This window comes from Parasteatoda tepidariorum, chromosome 7 (assembly GCF_043381705.1).
Source record: "Parasteatoda tepidariorum isolate YZ-2023 chromosome 7, CAS_Ptep_4.0, whole genome shotgun sequence".
Classification (NCBI taxonomy): Eukaryota; Metazoa; Arthropoda; class Arachnida; order Araneae; family Theridiidae; genus Parasteatoda; species Parasteatoda tepidariorum.
In genome coordinates this window covers 28,378,496-28,402,540 of record NC_092210.1, presented here as the reverse complement: position 1 = coordinate 28,402,540, position 24,045 = coordinate 28,378,496, and the positions used below count along the sequence as shown (strand labels likewise).

General features: G+C 32.9%; 1 protein-coding gene across 1 annotated transcript in view; it reads left to right on the top strand.

The window, feature by feature from the left end:
• The window catches only part of LOC107451703 (cytochrome P450 3A25), a 39,700-nt gene extending 23,337 nt beyond the window's left edge, over positions 1-16,363 (top strand). The window contains exons 9-14 of the mRNA XM_016067879.3: positions 1,193-1,346; positions 8,172-8,335; positions 10,061-10,149; positions 10,376-10,519; positions 15,106-15,268; positions 16,177-16,363. Coding sequence (XP_015923365.1) covers positions 1,193-1,346; positions 8,172-8,335; positions 10,061-10,149; positions 10,376-10,519; positions 15,106-15,268; positions 16,177-16,272 — 810 coding nt within the window. The 3' untranslated portion in view covers positions 16,273-16,363. The remainder of the gene's footprint in view (positions 1-1,192; positions 1,347-8,171; positions 8,336-10,060; positions 10,150-10,375; positions 10,520-15,105; positions 15,269-16,176) is intronic.
• The last annotated feature ends 7,682 nt before the right edge of the window (positions 16,364-24,045 follow it).

Genomic DNA, 24,045 nt, shown 5'->3' with positions numbered 1-24,045 from the left:
GAACTTTTTTGTTTCTTCATATCAAGACTGCCAAAAAAGCGAGTTATTCAAAATCTAGCAACCATGTCACCTTTTTTTACTATATATCTCTAAATAACTAAAACAAATTTTCACTTCAAATTCACCAGAATTAAATAATAACATTAATATCTTATGAAATACTGCAGATTTGAGCTCAGAAATCATCTAATTTATTTCTTTTATTGAAAACAAAATTATCCGTTTGAAAATATCGCCTCGCAGAATAACATGTAGTAAGCAGCTGCAAACTTTCTTACCGGAACTAGAGCAGGCATACAGCTCGAGATTGTTATTGTTTACATTTCTACTGAAAGCACCATCCACAGACCGTAATACCTCGTCATACCTCGATATCCTCATCAGGTCATTGTGTCCAAATTCAGACGTAATCTTATGTGACCATCAGTGTCAAAACTCTCACTATTATTGCACTACATTAGACTAATAATCCGTTTCATATGGGTTACTTCTACCCTTTCTGGCTCAGGAAATTTAGAATGAAAAGTTTTTCAGACAACACATAAGCAATTGCAAAGGAAGATAGTGAATTCTGAATTAAAATATTTACTCTATATCTCTGTGCGTATGAGTAATACAAACAGACTGCTTTAATGTAGACAGATTAAGTTATTCATTTCTGAAAAGTGATGTTCATACCCAAGACCCTGATGTAACATAAGAAAAACTTTATCCCTTATTTAAAGGATGCTACACCTCGGAAGAAATCCTACATGGTGAATTCTCTTTCAACACAACATTAATTATTTAAAATTTAAAGTATAGTAAAAAATGAGTTCATTCGATAGATTAAAAGTAAACTATGAAGTTTGAAGCTGATTTTTTTTTTAATATTCAACTGTAAGCAAAGTATGACAGGGTAAGCTGATGTTATGAGAGGAAAGACGTAATCCAGTCATAATTTATTTTCAAAATGATTTTTTTAATGATATATTCATTTAATAAACTTTATTGTGTATTCTTGTTTCATCTGAACTCATTTTTTTTGTACAGTTTCAATTTTAAATGAATGATGTACTTGAAAGAGAATTTGATATGAAGGGTTTCTTTCTTTTAAATGTAATGAATGAAAAAGGACCTTAGTTTAATCACTTTGCTGAAAATTAATCATCTTTAAATATAAATAGTACTGAATTCTCTTTATGCTTTATAGACTAGAGACGACTTTCTTCAACTGCTCTTAGATATTGAGAAGAAATCAACCATTGACAATGAAAAGGAATATGTTGAAAACGATGATGATATTGATACTAATTACGGAGAAAATATTTCTGGGCAAAATATTTTCCCTGGTGAATCCCAAAAGAGTAAGAAAACCTTCTAAAACTTCCTTATCGTAATAGAGATTTTAAGGTTAGAAGCTGAGCTACATAATTTGAGAGGAATAAGTCAATCAGTTGTATTTTTGTTGTACTGGATGGCAACCAGTTGTTTATACTATTTCTATAAAACCGACTCATATTCCTATCCGTTCAGAAAGGCATTCTTGTTAGTTGTACCGGATTGATTATCTATGGATTTTCAGTGAATAGGTAACTAGAGTGACGTCAGCTTGGACGTCTCCATAAAGGATGAAAAGGTAAAAAGTAATTCGAGTTGCTAAAGAAAATAAGTTAGTCTCAAATTTTAACAATATTTTTTACGAGTACTGAATTTCAATGTAAATTTTACATTTAAGTATTCCTCTCCATCAGGGCTTTTTTTTTTCTTTTTTTTTCTCTAATTATTGAAACCAAGAACTTCCTAATTGTGTGTCCTGGCACCCTGCCACGGAAAAAAGCTTAATTTGCCTCAAGGTGTACATAATTTTAAGTCTAATATTAAACCTTCAATTTCACTCTGTTGCTTCTCAAAATAAAAATAAAAAATTTAAGGCAGAGATGATAGAGTTTTAAATACAGACTAAATTTTGAAAATGAAAAACAAACTAAAAAAAAAAACTCAGTGCCTAGAGAGTTAAAAGAACTCCGAATGTAGCAACGTATCTTGTTTTTCAGTTGCAGATTCTCTCTGAATTTATTAGTTGCTGATGGCTCAAAAATAAATGTCTTTGGATATAAGAATACAGAGACTAATTAACCGTTTGACTAACGCTTCTACTTCTGGTAAAAATTCTCATGAATTATCACCCAAAATTACTGTAAAGATGAGTAGCATCTTCGAAATTTAATAAATTAATTAAGGAGAATGAATCTTAATTCGAAGATGTTCCAAAATGTCCGTGTAAAAAGGATGATCTTCGGACGCTTATGCTCGTAATAAAAATTAAGCGATCGCCTGTTGTTATCAAAGTCAAACGATTATCCCCCGAAAAATTAGCTGCTGCAAAATTTAAATTAGAGTATTTTGTTCAAAAAAGGTATATCCAAAAGCACTTCCAGTAATTCATTGCACATGGTTGAGAAATCAGATGTCACATGGCGATCATGTGACGACACTCGTGTGCTTAATTCCATGAAGGTTCTTGATAATTTACCAATGAGGCACATACATGATTTTTCAACAAATTTGCATGCTTAATGTGCATTTTCTAATCTATATATAAAAAACGTTGTTAAGCAGGTGCCTATGAATAAAGAACACATCTTCTTTAACTGCAATTATAGTGTCATTTAGTTTATTTGAATTTACTTTTGATGATTTCTGGTTAAAGGTATGTTGTGCAAACTATAGAAAGACAGAATTATGAAAGATTTTTCGAACTGTTTCATTTATATAGAAGACATTTTTATCACTTCCTCATGAAGCGAAAAACATCTAAAGCCCCTTAGAGAAGTTAGATGGTTAACTCAGTTAGGACACTCCTCTACCCGAAAAAATTCCAGCCATAGAAAATTTTCCTAAACCAACTATTGTGACTAAATTATCCCGATTTCTATAAATTTTGAATTTTTATCGTCGATTTATACACAACAACTACTGAAAAATCAGTACCTTTAAATATAATGCTGAGACCTGAACTAAAAAATTATAGAACTCCATTGATTCGGACAACCGAAACGAATGAAGTATTCGTAAGAAGCCATTGAAAGTTAATACACTTTTATCCCATCCAGTTCCTAAAGCAACGTTAACTTTAAATACTGATGCTTCTAGTTTGTCTATAGGAGCGTATGTGTCCAACAACATAAAAAAAGTACCTGCCAACCTTTAGGTTTTTATTTCTAAAATTTTATCAGGAACTTAGTCTAGCAGAACAGAAATGTAACGCGTATGACTTAGAGCTGTTAACGTTTATTTCAGCAATTTAATATTTTCGCTTCATCTTAGAGGGGAGTGACTTTATGATTTGTACAGATCGTAAACCACTAATTCATGCTATTTCTCAAAAATTCATCAAGCTGTCTCCAAGGAAAATTAGTCAATAAATTTTACACCCCGATTTTCATCTAAAATATACCCCATCAGTCCTACTCAAAATTATTTATATTATTCTTATATAGCTAATTATCAAACAACTTATTCTGTATTAAAGGAACTGTTATATTCTAGTACCAGCTTAAAACTTTAAAGCTTCAGGTTAAAGCCCAGATAACCTATTCTCATTGAGACTTATCAAAGAATATTATTTACTCTTATATACCGAAAAATCTGTGATTTTTCAATATTTGGTTCATTCTGGATTTAAAGTCAGTCAAATGACTGTCGCTTTGAGCGATTCATTGGTCTTAAACTGAAAAAAGAAACCAAATTTACTAGAAGTTACATTCCATGTCAAAAGGCTAAAATAACTCGTCATGTAAGCCCACCAGTTAGTGAATTTAAAGTTGATTGAAAATGAACGTGCCAATCACATAAACATCGATTTTTTAGGAACTATTCAATGGTTTAATGTGTAAAAACATCAAATGATTTTACACATTGTCTAACCAGTAGGGATCGTTTTTCTCGATGGCTGAAAGCTATTCCAATAGTTGACACAAAATTAAAAACAAATGCTCAAGCTTTATACAGTGGATGAATATCGAGGGACGGGGTACCTAAAGGAAATGCTACTGATCGTGGGTGCCAATTTTGAAGTGATTCACTCACCTTAGCAAATATATTTAGAATTCATATATCACGTACTATCATCCACATTCTAATGGTATAATAGAACGATAGCATTGTACTTTAAAAGCAGCAATAATGTGGCGTGCATTTAGAGATCTCTTGCCATCAGTTTTATTGGGTTTACGAACTGTATATAAGGACGAACTAAAATGCTCAACTGCTGAAATAATTTATGGTAAAAACTAACGATTCTTATTTTTAATAGAAGAGAAAGCAGATATTTATGTAAATCACTTTGTTATTAAACTGAAGTAACATATACAGCTACTGAAACCAATATTAACATAAAATCATTCCGCTAAGACTAAGCTAGTCTTGCAAGATTTAAAAACATGTTCACGTGTATTTTTCAGAGTGGATTCTATGAAACCTTCCTTAACAGCTCTCTGTAATGGTCATACAAATTTGTTCAAAACATTCAACATTTTTGGCGAAAACAAGTTAGGGTCAGCATTGACGTAATAAAGCAAGTTTATATCTTTGAGGAAAATTCATGTCATTCTTTCATGGAAAACCAGACTGGCACTAAATTAGATATAATACTGCCAAATCAAGAAAAAAACCAAAGTGAAAAGATATATGATTCATCGACTTCGATTCATTTGATTGATAGACCTGGAAGACGTGTATAGTTTCCTGCAAAATACAAACACCATGCACATTATTATTTTTTACTAGAAATGGGGATGATGTGGCGACATTATATTTTGACGTGCTTATTCTTAAGGTAAACATTAGCATAAAATATTGAAACAAATTTCACTAGCTGATAATGATATTTAATAATTATGTTGTTCAAATTAGGTTTGATTTTTAATGTCTGTGTCTGTTATTAACTCACGTTTGTGAAAATTGCAACACCATGAAGGACTTACGCGAGTTAGCTGAAATTTTCAGGAAATGCTAAGTAGAGCATAATATGTAAATTATTAGAATTTCAGACCCGAAGCGCATGCGTATGCTGAGCAGCGCCCTCTGAACGGCAGATGGATCTGAATAAATAGACGGCTGTAGCGAGGCGTGTATGGTTATCGGTGGCTATCTGCTTGTGGTAAACGTTAGCTCAGACGTTACTTATGCCTCTTCGACGAAAGAGAGTAAGATTTCAACAACTTACGGAGTTTGAAAGGGGGAGAATCATCGGCCTACGTGAAGCTGGATTGTCTCATCGTGCAGTAGCCTCTCGTGTGCAGCGTAACAGCAGCACAGTGATGCGTGTTTGGAAGCAGTGGACGGACGAGTGTCAGACAACTCGGAAAACGGGAGTGGACCCCGAAATGTCACGTCAGCTCGCGATGATAGACACCTGGTCCGCATGGCGCTGACAGACCGTACGGCTCCCTCTAGACAACTGGCAGCACAGTGGTCAATAGCTACAGGTGTTTCATTGTGTGCTTCATCNCCGCTCGTGTGCAGCGTAACAGCAGCACCGTGATGCGTGCTTGGAAGCAGTGTACGAACGAGTGTCAGACAACTCGGAAATCCGGGAGTGGACCCCGAAATGTCACGTCAGCTCGCGATGATAGACACCTGGTCCGCATGGCGCTGACAGACCGTACGGCTCCCTCTAGACAACTGGCAGCACAGTGGTCCATAGCTACAGGTGTTTCAATGTGTGCTTCATCAATTCGTAGACGTCAACTGCAGCGTGGACTGCACGCAAGGACTACTTTATACGGGATCATCCTCACACTAAACCATAGCCGCCTGCGGCTACAATGGGCCAATCAGCATAAGGACTGGCGTGCTGATTGGCAGCATATCGTGTTTTCTGACGAATCCCGCTATAATTTGTGGTACCATAATGCCCGCATTCGTGTCAGACGCTTCCGAAGTGCATTATCGAACGTCACAGTGGACAAACACCCGGAGTTATGGTCTGGGGTGCCATAGCATATCATGGACGATCTCAATTGCTACGAATTGTGGGTAATCTGAACAACAAGCCTTGCCAGGCACTGTATTTCAACAAGACAATGCCCGCCCTCATATTGCTAGTACAGCTTCTTCCTTGGCCCGCGTATTCCCCAGATACCTCACCGATTGAACATGCGTGTCATTTCGTTGGTCGGTGCCTCGCTCGTGATCCACGTCCTGCTGCTTCTACAGACGAACTTTGGGTACGCATACAAACTATATGGAATGTTTTTCCTCAGAGAGACATTCAAAATTTACTTGACTCCATACCACGTCGTGTAGCAGCGCTTATTGCTGTGCTTGGTGGCTACACAAAATACTGATTTCGATCTCTTGTTATTGTTTGTTTGCTTTGAAAGTTTAATCATTTATTTGTACCACTACCACTCAACCGTGTAGTAAATTTAATTCAATTATGACGATTCCTTCGTGGTGTTGCAATTTTCACAAACAGGAGTTTATATCATCTTAGTATTTTGCAAATAAAATGTATAGAGTTTTATTTCATTCTGTAATCTTATTTTTTAATGGACGAGGTGATTAACTTGCACTACAATCGCAGTAAACTTGACGGAGCATCTTAAGTCTCAAGCTGATCATGGGGTGCTCCAAAACTAACAAAAACAAATCAGCTATACTTTACATAACATACGCTACATTACATATGTTACATAGTGGATTTAAAGTTAATTTATGATAAAAAAAACTTGTTATAATTGTCTGGGCAACAAATGAATGAGAGAAATAACTTAAAAACAATAAACTCTAAAAATAACTGATCTGTTAATATAATAAATAAATCAGTCTACTGCTATCTCAAGCGATATTAACAAATCAAAACGCTAGGCTCTTAGCGTAACTACCGCTACAAATATTAAATACCAAATCACTAGTAACTTTATTATTTCATGGGGTACCTTTTGATAGATGAAGGCTGACATAGTCAAAAATTAAATTCCCTTCAAATTGAAGGGATTTGGGGAATTAATTATCGACAAAGTCAACCTTCATCTATCAAAAAGTACCTCATGGTGGAATCAAGGCTTATATACTAGTGATTCGGTATTATTATTTGTAGTGGTAATTACGCCACATTACTCCCGTTTCTCCGGATATGATTATGAACTCGTCAATATCCATGGAAGGTCCACATTTAACAGTAGATTTGCTTAAAAATTATACTGCTCAAATGAAAGAAAAATCCGGTGAAGTAATCAAAGTCTCCCTTTCAGTAAAGAAGGAAAAAAAATAATGAGAGAAATGCTACAAATAAAAAATGAAGAAAAAAATGAGCGAAATTCTATAAACAGAAAAAAGTCATGGAAAATTACAATGAGCAAAATTTATATAAATAAATAAACATCATAAATCAACTTGTGATATTTTTTTTAATATCGGCAGGTACTTGAACTCTCATTCTTCACCTCGGAAGATGCCGGAAGTGTTGCTCATTTAGCGTTACCCAGTGGGCACCTGTGAACCTAAGTCACGGAGGCGAGCAACATTACCCACGNAATAAACATCATAAATCAACTAGTGATATTTTTTTTAATATCGGCAGGTACTTGAACTCTAATTCTTCACCTCAGAAGATGCCTGAAGTGTTGCTCATTTAACGTTACCCAGTGGGCACCTGTGAACCAAAGTCACGGAGGCGAGCAACATTACCCAACCTATGATATTCGTTCATGAACTTTATCATAGATAAAATTCTGCAAGGGAAGTATACAGCGTAACTACCACTGCAAATATTAAACACCAAATCACTAGCATATAAGACAAGTAAACTTGATTCTATCATGAGGTACCTTTTGATGGATGAAGGTTGACATGGTCAATAATTAAATCCCCTCAGGCTCAGCTTTTGACAACCATATAGAAGATATGTGCACGTAAAAGGAACATTTAAAGCAGATATCATGTTTACAGAAAATTTTTGATGAGATATTATAAATTTAAAAAATATAAAAAACAATACTTGCTCATAGACGAGAAATCTTAATTTCTAATAATCTTAATAAAAGAATCTTAATAAAAGAAAAAACATATGGCACCTAACAAAAATAGCAGCGAATTTAAAGCATGCAAACACGTTTCAAAGGCGTTGTTTATTTTTATAAGAATTTTCATTTGTTTTTGTTAACTATTCTGTTTAATTTTAGATCTTACCCACGAAGAACTGGTCTCCCAGTGTGTCACTTTTTTAGTAGCTGCAAATGACACAACAGCCTCGTTGCTAACCACCACCACACACATACTGGCTACCAATGAAAGCATACAGGAAAAGGCATATCAAGAAGTTGCAAAGCATTTGCAAGAAACAAACGTAATTATTCGAAATTATTACTTTTGTTATTAATTATTTTAGCTTAAAGCGCTAGTTTAATTCCTGTAAGAAACTGCATCCTAATAATGCATTTAGCTTTATTTTTTAACGCAGCAGCTATATTCGGTTTATAATTTTTTCTGCTCTACACTGGCGGACAGTTGCTAAGAACAAAACACTTTTCTGATGATAAATCACGTGAAATTTCATGTGAATATTCATGAAACTATGATAAAAAATATTATGACAAAACATTTATAGAATGAAGCTAAGATCAAGAGTTAATCAAAGAAGACCAAAAGTGATAAAAAAAAGAGCACTTGTGGTAATTTACTGCCAATTATGACCATCTTTGACAACGATGCTAGACTCATACTAAATTCTCACGTTGATTATGAGCTTATTCATAAAGTTTATAACAAACAATAAATTCCCTTCAATTACAGTGGCTCTAGTAAGGAGACTTTTGAAAATGAGAAGCCTCTGAGAAGCGATGATGAGTTGCAATTACTCCACCAAGAGAATTAGTTTCAAGACCTACAAGAATCAGGTCTGCAAACCTGTTAACCTCTTCATTCCCTTCTCCAGTACAGCCCGATGAAGCAGCATATTTTTCTCAGAGAAAGTAATCATGGAACCAGCGGTGCCTCTGAACAAACTTATAGGGATCCAAAATATCAACCCTAAATCTCCAGTCAGAATATCTCCTTGAAAACGTACATTCCAGTGGGGCTGTCTAACGTCACTCTATCCTAGACCATAAAGCCGACAAACTGTTAAGATATTACAATGTTGTACTGTGTGTCTGGTACACTCCATATGAGAACGCGTTGAGTTCAGACTTAATTCAGGCTCATCGGGGTAGAAACTGTGCCCGTGATGTTGTATGCACCAATTTTGACGGGCTTTCCTCTGACCTGGAGTCAAGAAGGCAACGTGTCTTTTCCAAGTTTTAAGGTCTAAGATTTTTCAGTGGTGCTGTCAGTCTCTAGTTCCTCTTTTATGAATGACAACATGCATTTTCACAAGTTTGAGTTGGACAAGAAATACCGTGACGCGGAAGATAGTACCTCACTGGAGTGGCCAGCCAGATCTCCAGACCTCAATCTGATTGATCATGTCTGAGATACGCTTGTCAAGGCATTTACAGCTCGCAACCCTCATCTGGAGACCTCTCAGAACAAGCGAAAACTGCTTTAATAATGCTACCTAAACACATTGGTCATGGATTTTGTAAACTACTCAGTAAACATTATGAGAGCTGCATTGTTTTCAAGGTTGGTTATATCTCCTATTAAAAACTTCGCAAGAGCTAATTTGCTATTTCCTTTTTGAACTAATCTGATGCGATATCCTCTAACTCATCAAGTTTCGTGCCGTTATCTTTTTGTAATCATCTTTTTTTTTCTATCAGAATGCGATGTTGCATTGATCTAAATCACTTGATCTTATTCATCATTTCTTGAGTTATCTTCAAAATGTGCTTGGGCTTAATGAACTGTTCATCAATTTACCAATTGAAACTAATTTGGTGAATGAATACGCACTATGCCTCAAAACATCTTGAACTAAGTATGAGGGGGTGAAGATCAAAATTTAGAATAAATTCATATTGTAGTTGTAATTTTCCATTTTTCTTACTTGTAATTTCAATGCGCGAGAGCCTGTCTTTGTTTCTTATTTCTATTTATCCGTTATCTCAAATTTAAACATTTTATTTTTTAGGGGAAACTAACATATGAAGCTTTGCAAAAAATGAAATATTTGGATAATATCATGTCGGAGACTCTGAGATTATATCCTCCGGTTATGAGGTGAGTACCGATTTTTAGTTTCTCAAAGGAAAAAAAAATCTTGTCGTAACATTATAATTATAATTCTACCATTGCATTAAAAAAGTTTCTCCCCCTATAATGATCTACTGTTTTGGTACTTCCAGTAATTTAGAACTCAAGACATGCTGCTATAATTTCAAACAATTTACAAATTAAACTAATACATTAATATGTATAGCTCAATTGTTCTATTTTTATTATATAGAGTTTGCCGAAGAGCTGAAAAAGAATATAATCTTGGAGAAACAGGCATTAACATTCAAAAAGGTGTGGTAATTTTGCTTCCCATTTTGGCTCTTCATAGGGATCCAAAGTACTATCCAGACCCTGAGAAATTTGATCCAGACAGGTAACATTGTAAATTACTTATTTTTAAAATCTTTATTTCTTACAGTTTAAAGAATCGAATTAACAAATATGCCATGGCAAAAATCTGCTAGATTTATCATATGCCGGCTTATCATTTGCTAGTATGGGCCGATTCATGGTTTGCTTAAAAGTTCTTTTTTTTTATTTCCAATGACAAATTTATTGGACAGTAGTTACAGCACAATAAGAAAAGTTAATACAATAAAAGATGGTGAACATAAAGCAGTAACTCGAGTTCATTAATTCAAAAGCTCTCGGGCTTCCCAATATCGCTCGGCTAGAGAAGACTTGCGCAAAGCAGGACAGTACATAATATGGGCGGCATCCATTTCCTCCCCAAGGTTACAAAGTGTGCAGATGGGAGAAGAAGCTATGTTAATTCTGCTGAGGTGTTTAAGAAGACAGTCGTGTCCAGTGGCCAGGTGGAATTCTGCCACAGCTCTACGCTTTGGCTCAATATAGGATTTTGGGACTAAATCCCTCCAATGTTTATCGAACACTCTTTCAAACAGGTCCATGAGGGAATGGTCTTTTATGCAATTTGTTACCATTTTCCTGATGGAACAAAATGGTATTGCTCGGGAAGGAATTTCAATAATTGAGGCGCCCTTCTTGGCCAAAAGCTCTGCACTCTCGTTTCCCACAACTCCGCAGTGGGAGGGTATCCACTGAAGGACAATGTTTTTCCCGTGTGACTCAAGGTTTCGAAGGAGTCGTCGGCAGTTTATGGCTTCAAGTGTTTTGGGATCGTCAGATGGCTTAAAGTGCGGCCATAGAGTCACAAAAAATAACTGCTTTTGTGAAATGGTCAAGATGACAGTGAATTTGAGGCAGAACAGCTCGAATGGCGGTTACTTCACCATCAAATGCAGTTCCTTGTCCCACAGAAGTGTGAAATGAAAATAATTTTGAGGAGATTCCTGCCCCTGCATTATTACAGTTGGACAGTAGAGAGCCATCTGTAAATATATGAAGCCAGAGATCTTCAGGATAGCAATTATTTATTGCTTCATAAGCCAGGGGTCTCAAGATGGTAGTATTAGTATTCTTTTTTAACATCTTTTGACACAATTCAAGATTAGCCTTAAAGAGCCTCATTGTAGTTGGATTCTGCGGAGGTATAATAAATTCTGGTTAGTGGTTCAAGTTATGGGAATTCTTCAGCTCGAAAACCCCTTGTGGAAACCCTCGATGGGTCTTTAAATTTCGTATCAAGTCATAATGCTTAAAAGTTCTGAATAACATTTTAAGCGAAATTGAATGAACATTTTTTTTGATGAAATACTGAATGAACGCTGTTCTTTTTAGTTAATTCATTTCATCTCTGTATTGTTTGTATATTGATAATTGAGAAATGAAAATGTAACCAATTACTTTAATGGAAAGTAGGACAGACAAACTCAAAACCTCTGGAATTCGTCTGAAGCACAGTCCGCAAAATAAAAAACGAACCACGGTGAATGACTTTTGATCCAATGACCGAATCTTCACCATCCAGAACTTATTCAATCTTAATGATTCAAGAGGGTGAAAAATGTGTTAATTAATTAGCACAGATGGTATTTTAAGTTATGAAATCTGGCAGAAAAACGCAGTTTCTCTAAATAAACATACTGTTTTTTGGATGGATTCGGATTTTTGACCGCAAAATGTAGAAGGTAGCTGTAATTTGGGAAACATGGTCCCAGTAGTTTGGACCCCTAAATGTTAATTTTACTTTTTGCGTACTTCACCATATCACGAGAAATTACTAAGCGAATCGAAAAATTTTTGCACACAGTTATAAAATTTGTTTCTCCGAAACTAATTCCTTGTGAAATATAAATTTTAGTAAATATTTATTATTTTTTGAAATTCTAATTATAATCGAGCATTTTTGAAATTTCAAGAGATTTTTACATTTACAAGAATTCGATATATATTTATAAATGTGAGAAGACTGAAATGAAGAACTCATCTATGAAATGTGAGGAAGCCCCTCTGCCTCTCCGGTAAGACGGTTCCTGTTGTTAACGTTGTGCAAAGTGCAAGAAAAAAACTAACAAATTTTAACAATTTTAAAATTTAATGAAAGTATTTTCAAGTACTAAGAAATAGTAAGACTCAATTTTAATAGTTTGAGGACCTAACCCTAAATATGCAAATTAATTCTAAATTCTAAATTCAGTCAGACACGGAAATGTACTTTCTTTGAATATCTTACATCGAATTGATTTGATTCTTGATCTCCCAAAGTACGTATAAAGGAGGGTCTCAATCTAAGAGCCAGTCAAATATGCATTTTTGAAAAGGGCGGGAGAGCCGTAAAAGTGGGCGGAGCTAGTTACCAAGTTTACCATTGTGTCCCCACAACTAAGCATTTCAGTCGTCTTGCAGCAGTGGTCTAAACAACAACGTTCGTTCGCTGTGAAATTGTTTTTCCAAATCAGGTGATATCCCGAAATGGAGCAATTTCTTGGCCTCCCCGATCTCCCGACCTCACAGCGTGCGATTTTTTCTTGTGGGGGTACCTGAAGAGTAAAATCTTTGAACAACGACCTCCAACGCTTGGGCAACTCAAGAGGAGAATCCGGTTGGAAATCGAGAAAATTCCTCAGCGTATGCTCCGTTATGTGATGGGCAGTTTCAGAAATCGCCTACAACAGTGTTTCCCAAAGTGTGGTACGCGTACCCCAGGGGTACGGGAACATATTAGCGGGGGTACGCGTTCTAATGCGAAATATATTGCAACAAATGAAAATTTTATTTAAAAACAAAGCTAGCCAGGAAAATTTGCGATTNCCTCCCCGATCGCCCGACCTCACAGCATGCGATTTTTTCTTGTGGGGGTACCTGAAGAGTAAAGTCATTGAACAACGGCCTCCAACGCTTGGGGAACTCAAGAGGAGAATCCGGCTGAAAATCGAGAGAATTCCTCAGCTTGTGCTCCGTGATGTGATGGACAGTTTCAGAAATCGCCTACAAGAATGTCTCGATCGGGAAGGACACCATCTTACTGGTGTTATTTTTAAACAGTGAATGTTGTTTCTTAAATGCTTTTTAATTTAGATTAAGATAGTAACAATGAAATTTTGAAATATCCATCCGTTTATATTTTACAATCATTTCAAAAATGCAAGTTTGACTGGCTCACCCTGTAAATAGTTTTAACAGGAGAGAGTTTGAAAGTCTGAGTCCTTTAATATTAATCTTATATTTTGCATATTTCATCACATCTCTGAATATAATGAAGCGGATTAAAAAAAATTCTTGCATGCAATTATAAAACCTGTTTATCCAAGGCAATCTCATGCAAAATAATAATTTGTTTCATATTTAGTTATTATATTTCATCATTTAAATTACTGAACGCAGAAAAAAATTCGTTATAATTAAGGTATACAAATTTCGACACCAAATTAATCTTAAGGCCTGGTTTCTTAGGACAGGACGCCGTCAGCTGGAAATCAGCGCTAACCTCTGATTGGTTCATTTGGGAGTTTGATAGTATGCGTCATCGAATGCTCATCTTGAACTACAATTGCCGTCCAACTCAACTGCAGTTGTATTACAACGTGACGTTAATCACAGAAGCAATGGCGGACAACATCCAACAGCACATTGAAATCAGCCAAGATTTTGATTTTGACATTAAACATAGCTTCTTCATTAAACATAGCACTCTTCATTTAGCTCAGCTATAATGTGTTTTTTCTTGAGCAAAGTCATTATTTGTTCTCTGAAACACTGGTTGACAAAAACAAAATCAAATTCAAAACAAAACAAATTCAAAATAAATATTTGTTTACGTTATTAATGCATGCGCGATGAGAGATAATGTCTGCGTTGGACCGACTGCTCACCTGAGCTAACAAAAAAAGTATTTCTTTGGCGTCAGCTCTACGTCATCTTTCCGCTGACGCCCAGAGAAGGCGCTAGTTCTAAGAAACCAGGTCTTGAGCTAACAAATCAGTATTTTGTTGGAGATCAGGCGCTTGTCCTAAGAAACCAGACCTTTAGGTAATAAAATTTAAAATTTGAAGGGAATCGGTAAAATAATTTTTATTGCTTTTTTACCTGCACTATTTAGATCATATTTTGCAGATCAGTTTAAGGATCTAAATTCGTCTTAAAAGGTAGGTTTATTCAGGGAAAAAACTTTTTGTGTCTGATTTCGTAACTTAAAACATTCCATGCACAAATTAATTTGCATATTTATGATTAGACCTTCATGAGTCCTAGTATGTGAATATACAATCAGTAAATTAAAAATTATTAAAAACTTTTTTTAGCTCACTGTACTACGTTATTGAGGGAATGTTAGGCTATGAAAAGTTAAGTATGTTTTTAATCCGTCTTTTTCATATGCAACAATATCGTTGCTCCAAATAGTGCTCAGAACTATTGTAAAGTGAGACATCTTCTTAATAAAATAGTTTTGGGGGATATTTTCTAAATTCTTTAACTGTTTATATTTTCGCCTGTTCTAATCATCAGTTTTTGAATCTGGACTTGCCGTGCTTTCAGACCAAACTCTTCTATTGTAATTGTGCTTTTTAAGCTCTTATTTTCATAATATATTTTTAGATTTTCTGACGAAGAGGTTGCAAAACGAGATCCCAACACATATCTTCCTTTTGGACATGGACCAAGGACCTGCATCGGAATGAGATTTGCACAGTTGAGTGCCAAAGTGTGTCTGGTGTACATTATTAGCAGCTTTGTTATCAAGTCATGCTCCCAAACCAAAGTAAGCTTTATATTTAACTTGTATGAGTCTTATGTTTTCGTTTTATTTACAGTAAAATCAAGATGTATGAATTTTCAGCACACATTTTTTTTTTAATTTTACCGTTTATCAAACAATAATAATCAATTAAACAAATGCTTTAGATTTTCAGTTATTTGAAATGAAAACATTATAAATATCTAAAATCTAACTACTAATTCCCATATAATACATGCATATATAAATGCATGCATACATACAGCATTGATGCAGATGGTGACTTACGCAATTTTTACCTTATATATAAATACATATATATAAAGTAAAAAATACTGTAACTCATCAGCAGCCAATATCAACACAAACCTTTTTTAGGAGCTTCTGAGCTTCGCTGAAACAACGTAATAGCAAAATTTTTTGCCCATGATGCTACTAGCTGGACCCTACACTATCGACTGGAACTTGAGAATATATTAAATATAAGTATAGAAAAAAATTAAATATAGCCCCAAAAAAAGTTTTATCCGAAGTCACAACTCAACCCATTTCTTTTCAGATTGCCGTCAACTAAATATCCCAGCGTTTAAATTATTTCAATTATCAACTAAAAAATATAATTAATTAATAATTTTCAAGTGAAATTAATTAATAAGCAAGTGTAAAAATTTTATTAAAAAATATGATAACATGTTAATCTGTTCATCAAATCAAATTAACACTTTAATATATTGTAACGTTTTATTCTAATACTTTATTCTTGTTATAACATGCAGCTTAGCACTGCTAAACTTGGAACTAGAATAACAGCAAAACTCTTGAAGATATGAATTATTAGTGTATTAATGTATAAAAATGTCATCTAAAGAAAGTGTAATATTTTAATGCATTACATTTTAATTACTTATAATTGCATTATTTTGCACTTTCAGATTCCAATGGAGCTTCTCAAAGATTCTTACTTCACATTACAGGCAAAAGATGTGACTGTTAAACTGGAAATTCGAAATGATTGCCCATTAGTTTAAGCTTAAATGATGACAATAACGCTATGATTGCTTGGATTTTGTAGTTCTTTATCATTGAACTGTTGTAATAAATAAATTCTACCAGCTATAACTTGACCTTTCTTAACCTTTCACCCAATCCCATCTGGGTGGAGGAAGATGGAGTTTGGTATCATTGGATTGCTTTTAAAAAATATTTAATGTATCTAGTTTCAGTTTTCGATCCGATGTATATTTTTCGAGATATTTGACCATTTCGAAACTTCTTTGCATCCTGTTTATGCAATATTATTCTCNTTTTTTTCTCACAGTTTAATAGTCCGTTCTAAATTATGAATGTTTATCATTGTGTAATCTGATGTTTTTATTATTATTATAATTCGATCATTATTTTTTTGTTTAATCTTTTCCTCATATTTTTCAAGCTTTTTTTTTAATCTTTTTAAGTATTTTTTTTCTCTTCGTCATGAGTAATTTATTTCTTTTTCTTTTGACCTTCCTCTTTTTTCCAAATTTTTGGCCAATGTAAATGTATCTTCGAAATTTCCTTTGATTTTCCAGTTCCATTTCAAGAATTCCTCACTGGATAATAAATGAGAAAAAGGAGTTTCGAAGTTTGAGTAAAACCCATCTCTCATTGACTTATATCTAGTAGTTACTTATGAAACCAATCGTTTTTGCAACTAACAATGCCTAGTTAACAATGCCAATATCTAGTTTCAGTTTTCGATCCGATGTATATTTTTCGAGATATTTGACCATTTCGAAACTTCTTTGCATCCTGTTTATGCAATATTATTCTCAAGTTCTGGACCCAGAGGTAAGTAAGGAAGTAGTACAGCACGTTACGGAGCATTGAGATAAGCTTTCTCAATGCTCGATAGTTATAGACATAATTTTAATACTTCTTCTGCCTACTATTCTGAGATGTCCCGAAGTCATACTTAAGGTTGTTGACTGCTGGACAGATTTTCAATTATTACTAAAATCAACTATTACAACTATCAATACATTAAAAAGTTTGACAATACCATGGACATCTCTAGAAAATAGTTAAACTTGAAATCAAAGCATTTCCGCGCTGGCAAAAATTAAAAAGGATCAGTGGACACGAGTAAAATTCTCTTTTTTTTCCTATTATAGTATATTTAATGCATTACCTATTCATGATTTTAACTTTCAAATACGTAATCAAAAAATTCCTTCCTTTCTTTCACTACATCACTAGTTGATTTCCAATGTTATTTTTACAATGCTAATCAGTGGCCCGGGGTAGCTGGTAGGTAGGCCGTTGGGCCTATGTCCAATAGGTCGTGAGTTTGATCTCCACTGGTCGAAGACGCCCCATGTAGTAAATAGTGACTGATTTACGTTAAATCTGTCAGGTCACAACGTCCTCCATCTTTCCATAACAAATCAATGCATCTGGGGGTATCCAGATACCAAAATGATATTATCAAACATTAGAAAGATGCAATGTAATACTGCCGTGCTAGAAAACACTAGACTCCTTAATCCTATCTTCAATTAGAGATAATATTATATATATATAAGATTATAGTGTTCATTCGAACTTTTAAAATTATCATCTATTTCATTATTTTTGGTCCCGCCACACTTTTTTGCGAAAGGCTATCCCATATTATTAATAAATAAACATTTATTTATGAAATAAAGCAATAAATTAAATATTACTTAAAATATCATTTTTAGCCAATGCAATTTTATGCCAGAAAACGCAAAAAAATATTAGTGGAAGTAAATTCTGTTCACGAACGATATAACTCGAAAAACTTTTTCAACTTTTGACTTGTAACTTCTTTATGATTGTCTGCAATTTACATCGCCATATTGTTCGTGGTCGTCAACTAAGATTAATCGTTTCAATTACTTAAGGTATTTATAATTTAGTACTTTTAGTAAACTTTATATAAATTTCAAGGATAGTTACATGAAACATTAAAGTAGTATAGTAGGAAGTTTGTTTCCTTTAGTTAAAAATAAACTAGAAAAGTAATATAATGCCCGATGAGTTAGAGAGGATGATGTTGTAGAAACATTCAGTGTACTTATAACCTTAACTGCTTAATTAAAACTTTTAAGAATTAATTTAATGATCATATATCTAATAGAGTAAGTAAATATTATGAATTGTGATCATTATTGACTATAAATATCTCGCCCGTAGTAGTTTTTAAAATGTTTTGTCTAACTATAAATAATAAGTACTGTAATTAGTTCAGAATATGCTTGTAAAACAATGTTTGCTTAGTTATTCGTCTGTGACAGAATTTTTCTGCAACAATGAAAAATATAAAAAAAAATATTGTCTGTTACTAAATTACCTTGTTAAAACAATTAAAAATTTATAATCTGCTTTTTTTAGCTCAGTTGAAACCATTATATTGTAGAATGTTTAAAGTTAAATACAAATAATATTGTTTCCGTATTAAAATTTAATGTTTAAAATATTGTAAAACAATAAATTAAGCACTTTTAGTTAAATTTCTTGAATATAGATTGATGCGTATGTTTTTGGTGCATTATTATTTAGATTAATTTGTGAATGATTAAAAAATAAACGATAATATGATCTATTCAAAATGATGTTTGTGGAGAATGAAGAGCAAAGCTGGAAAGTTGGTACAATTTTTATTAAGGACGTTTAAGAAAAATGCGAAAATTTCCTGTTGGCTTCATATAAGCTTGGGTGATGTATTAAAATTAAAATGATTGAATTTTATATAATTTTATATCAGAATATGCCTGAATGTTCACTCCAACTAAAAAGCGGACCTAAAAATTTAAATTTTCAGATAGTAGCCTGGCAGACATCAATGTTTCAGCAGCCATTTTTTCCTTAATCCTAATGAGTTATTGACCGAAGTAAATAGGTCCAAAAAGATGCCATTTAAGACATTAAAAAGCCATATTTTGCAAACTTTTTTTTACTTTAATTAAGTTATATTTTTTAAAACATTTCCGATTAGAAATAATGTAAGGCTGTAAAAATTTAATAAAACAATAAAAATAACAAACATGTGACCAAATTTAGTTAAGCATACTGACTTTTAAGGAACGATGTGTAGAAATACTTGGGGGTGGGGGTGCAGAATATATTTAATGTGTTAAATTGTTAAAAAATTCTCCTTCTACCTGGTTTTTCCAACCACGAATTGATGAATTCTGAATTCCTAGAGTATCTTTTACATTTCACATTAAATGATTTTTAAAATAAGCAATGAAAAAAATTAAGCAGTTGTTTATTTAACACTTTTCGAAACTTTTTTTATTTACTTACCACATAGCGAATCGTCATTTTCAGGTTTAATAGAAGGGGTTAAAGCGTTTTGAAGTTTAAAATTTTTCTTTAAAAAATATGCTATAGTTTGCTTGAGAATTCTCTAAACTCTTTTAGTTAATCTCCTTCTTATTTTTTGCTCCTTGTGCTGCTCTTACAAGATTTCTTGACGCAGGTATCGATACCGGAATTCACCAATCGAATTCCAGAGTAAAGGATATTACAATTTTTTAAGAAAAATTTCAAATTAAATAATTTAAGTTTCAAATAAATATTCAAGGTTTAACAGTTTTAATTTTGCATTTTCATTGTAAAGTTTAATTTATTTTCTTTAATAATTTCAACTGTAACTCTTCATCTTCAAGAAAATATACTGTGAGGAAACTGTTTGTTTTCAAACGCAGAATCTCGGATATGATTTGATCATGAGAAGGGCTGCCGGAAATTGCATACTTTGATGGGAGTTCCAAGTTCTATCCTTACAGCAAATGAAGCAGTCAGTGTTGATATTCAGCAAGGTCCAATTTAAATCTGCCTCGGCGGAAAGTCCTCATTTTGATTGTGGTGTCGAAGTTTAAAGAAAGAGAGAGAAATCTGTGGGATTCATCCCTGTTCTGTGTTTTTGTGTGGTACACACATTATTAACTGTTGCAGAAGGTTTCATAAAAAATTTCATAAAAGCATTTAATGACTTCTCTTGGAAATATAATTTCAAATAAATGAAGACTTTCAATTGGCGTAAACTCAAACTGTATCAAATAATTCTAAAGTCATGAAAAAAAAATTATATTATTTAATAACAATTATGTATTTTTAACTTGTGTTTTACCAAAAGGTTGTCGATATTAATTCTAAATAATGAAGGTAATGTATTGCATTTCCAATTGGATGAAGTTTATTTTATAGTGAGTTTTGTTTATAAATACAATTATTGTATGCTGTGAAATTGTTGTAATGTTTATCACGAATTTTTTTCCCTTATTTATGCAGTATGTAATTTCTTCCACTACTTCTATACATAACAATTAACGCGGCTGTGTGTGTGTCTGTTTGTCTGTCTGTATGTAATCACATTAAGCCTCGCCAGGCACGAAACTCGGCACATAATTGTATTTTGACATAATGAAGAAGTATTTTTTTTTTCTTTTTCAAAAATTTGGATTAGTTTTTTAGTTATCAGTCATTTTGTAAGAAAATTTTTGCTTTATCGTCTTCAAAGAGCCATATTCAAAAAACTATTAAAAAATGCATATACTTTTCTCCACTCTTATAAATGTATGCTAATGCGAACCTTACAATAGAAATATTAATATTCGACAACTTAAACCAATAATATACGAAGGAATTAATAATTATTGTAAGGTTCGCATTAGTTTACATTTATCAAAGCGGAGAAAAGTTTAACTCTTGTATTAAAAATGTGGCAACATATTCGATACGTAAATAGAACGCTTCGGTTTGATATATTTGTCGCTGTTCATCTGGATATGAAGACAAAATTGCAGGACAGGAACACTCTAATTGTCCCCTAATCTTCAGATTTCCTGCTATGTTTTAAAAAACTTTATTTGTGAAAACCTTTAGCGTGGCGGACAGCTGGCCACCTTAGGTGGCTAGTTTGTAATAAATCTTCAAAATTTTAAAAATTTTGATTTGTTAGGTATGATATTTACATTGATAAAATTTTATAAAATATAACGTGAGAAAATTTCTATACTAGATAATGCTTAAGTGTTATAAAAACAGTTGAATATATTTAAAACTCGGTTATTTTTTATCTTTCGGTATGATGTCGGAATAATTTTATTTTAACGCTGCTTTTAAAGTCACCCACTTTTGTTTGAAATACACCAAGTTCGATGGATTTTTCACAGTGAGCAGCGACATCAGTTTCGATGACAAACATCTGCAACCTGTACACACTTGGCTGCTAATTGCAATACAGGAGCGACCACACCCACAATCATGATCCTAAAGCAGCTCTCACGACCAGCACTCAAAATCCGGTGATCTTAATTCAGATCTCTCGGCCTCTCACAAAACAGCAATGAAGCAACTAGTGGTCCCCAATCATCTAATTTTATCACAGATAAAATTCTAGTGGAGAAGTAATGTAGCGTAGCTACAACTACAACCGTCAAATTCGAATTCACTAGTATATAAAACGTGTTAGCTCGTTTCTATCTTGAGATACTTTTTGATAGATGACGGTTAACATGGTAGCCTATCCTCACAAAGGGTTTCCGAAAAATTAATAAAATTTTGAAAACTGCATGCTCCGTGACTGCATGCTCCGTGGAAATTTGAGCAATATTCAGAAACATTTCTGACTTTTTTTAAAGTGTACCTTATTTTCTATCGCAAGTTTTCCCCTTTGTGACACCTTTTATCACTTCTGAATTGCTCAAATTTCGGAGCTTGTTTAATGATTTGTTTCCATTTATAATTAGTTTAAGGGCAATGCCATTCAAAAGTCTAAGAAGATTGAGTAAAAATTATAGAAACGCTATTTGTAAGATGGTAAGATATTAGTAACTTGAACATTTAACGGTTAATTACACAAAATAGAAACCAACAATTACATAGAAATACGAAAGTTTTTCAACAATTCAATCTATAGTTTCTAATTACAAAGACGTGTAAAGAATTAATTACTTTCAAAATTAAACGTGAAAATCCCAAATCAAGTCTTTAAATATTTTTGAAACAATGAAAGCTAAAATAGTTTAAGAAATTAATGAAGGAAAATTTTGAACAGTAGAATTAAAAACAGTAAAATATTATTATATTCGTCTATGTAATTATGTCTATGTCTAATATAATTACATTCGTCATTCATGTAATAGAGAGGAGAAAAAAATTTAAAAATCAACTCTTTAAACATTTTTTTTCTTATTGTTTACAGTAAGCACATTTTTATAAATTTTCAGAACACTTAACTTTAAGGAAAGGATTTTAAATTATTCAATGAAATGTATAACGTTTTTAATTAATTTAAAATATTTTATGTGTTTTCATTTTTATCAAAAATAACTTAACATGCTGTGAAGTTCGATAAAAATTAGTATCAAAGATTAAGATATAATTCTGATTTTAAATTATCAAAATATTAATATAGTTTAAAACAACACATGTAGTGTGTTTATATTTACTAAAATAATTATTAAAGTATTTCTAAGATTTTTCTAAGAAAACAAAATTATACAAAAATGAAAATTTTTAAATACAACATCTTCAAATAAACAAACTACAAGGGGCACATTTTAACGAAAATTAAAATGCAGTGGAGGATTTCTATAAAATTAAATTATAATGAACTATTTTATAAAAATTTTGAGAAATATGGTCCCAAAATAGTTTGATCAGAAATTGTAAAATATAAAATTTTGCATTATTTTAAAAAATGTAATCTTACACGGCAAAATTCAAAATTTGAGCGAAATCGGTCGAATAGTTAATGAGAAATTCAATTTCAAATAAGTCAGGTACTTAAAGTTCAATTTCTCGGGAACGATTCGGTCAATTTTGCTCAAATTTTGTATTCTTCCATGTAAAATAACTTTATTTCAAATGATGCAAAAAAATTTATGCTTCACAATTCAAGTTTTTTCGTCTATTCTTAAATAAAATAATAAAAAATTATAAATATTTACTAAAAGTATTTTTTTAATGGAATTATCTTAGGATTAATGAATTTTTTTAATTTTGTGTAAAATTTTTTTAATTCGTTTAAACATTTCCTGAGATATAACGAAATACACAAAAAGAAAAATTAGCCTTAAGGGGTTCAAACTTTGGAGCTCTCTCCTGACCAAACTATTGGGACCATACTTCCCAGATTGCGGCTATCCCCTACAATTTAGGTGTCAGAAATCCGAATATGTCAAAAAAATTTTATGTTTATTCAGAGAAAGTACGTTTTGTACGTTTTTGTGTCTGATTTCGTAACCTAAAATATCGTCTGCACTTATTAGATCGCATATTTGAGGTCATCCTCTTGAGGCATTAAGATTGATTTCTAGAACGTGAAACTCCGATTATTCGATCTAAAGTAATTCAGGGTGATTTTTTTTTCTTTGATGCATTGTACTTATAAGCACTTATGAAAGAAAAAAACGACGTATAACCGATAACTTATTTTTTTTCCGTCCTATAAGCAAACCATTTTAGCATTGCATTCATCAAGAATGGACTGAGACTGAAATGTAACTTATATAAATAGAAACGGATAACGGTGCTTTTGTCCCATAAAATCTTCAAAATACAAATTCAGTCATTAATTATTCAAAACATACCTGTACAGTACGCAAAAAAAAAAGATATCACCCTGAATAACTTTCGTTCTAATGATCGGATTTTCACGAACTAAGTGTCAATCTTAATGGTTCCGGGGGTGACCTCAAATATGCTAATTAATTAGTGCTAACTGTTAATTAAGTTACGAAATCAGACACAAAAACGTACTTTCTCTGAATAAACATGTATTTTTTTTT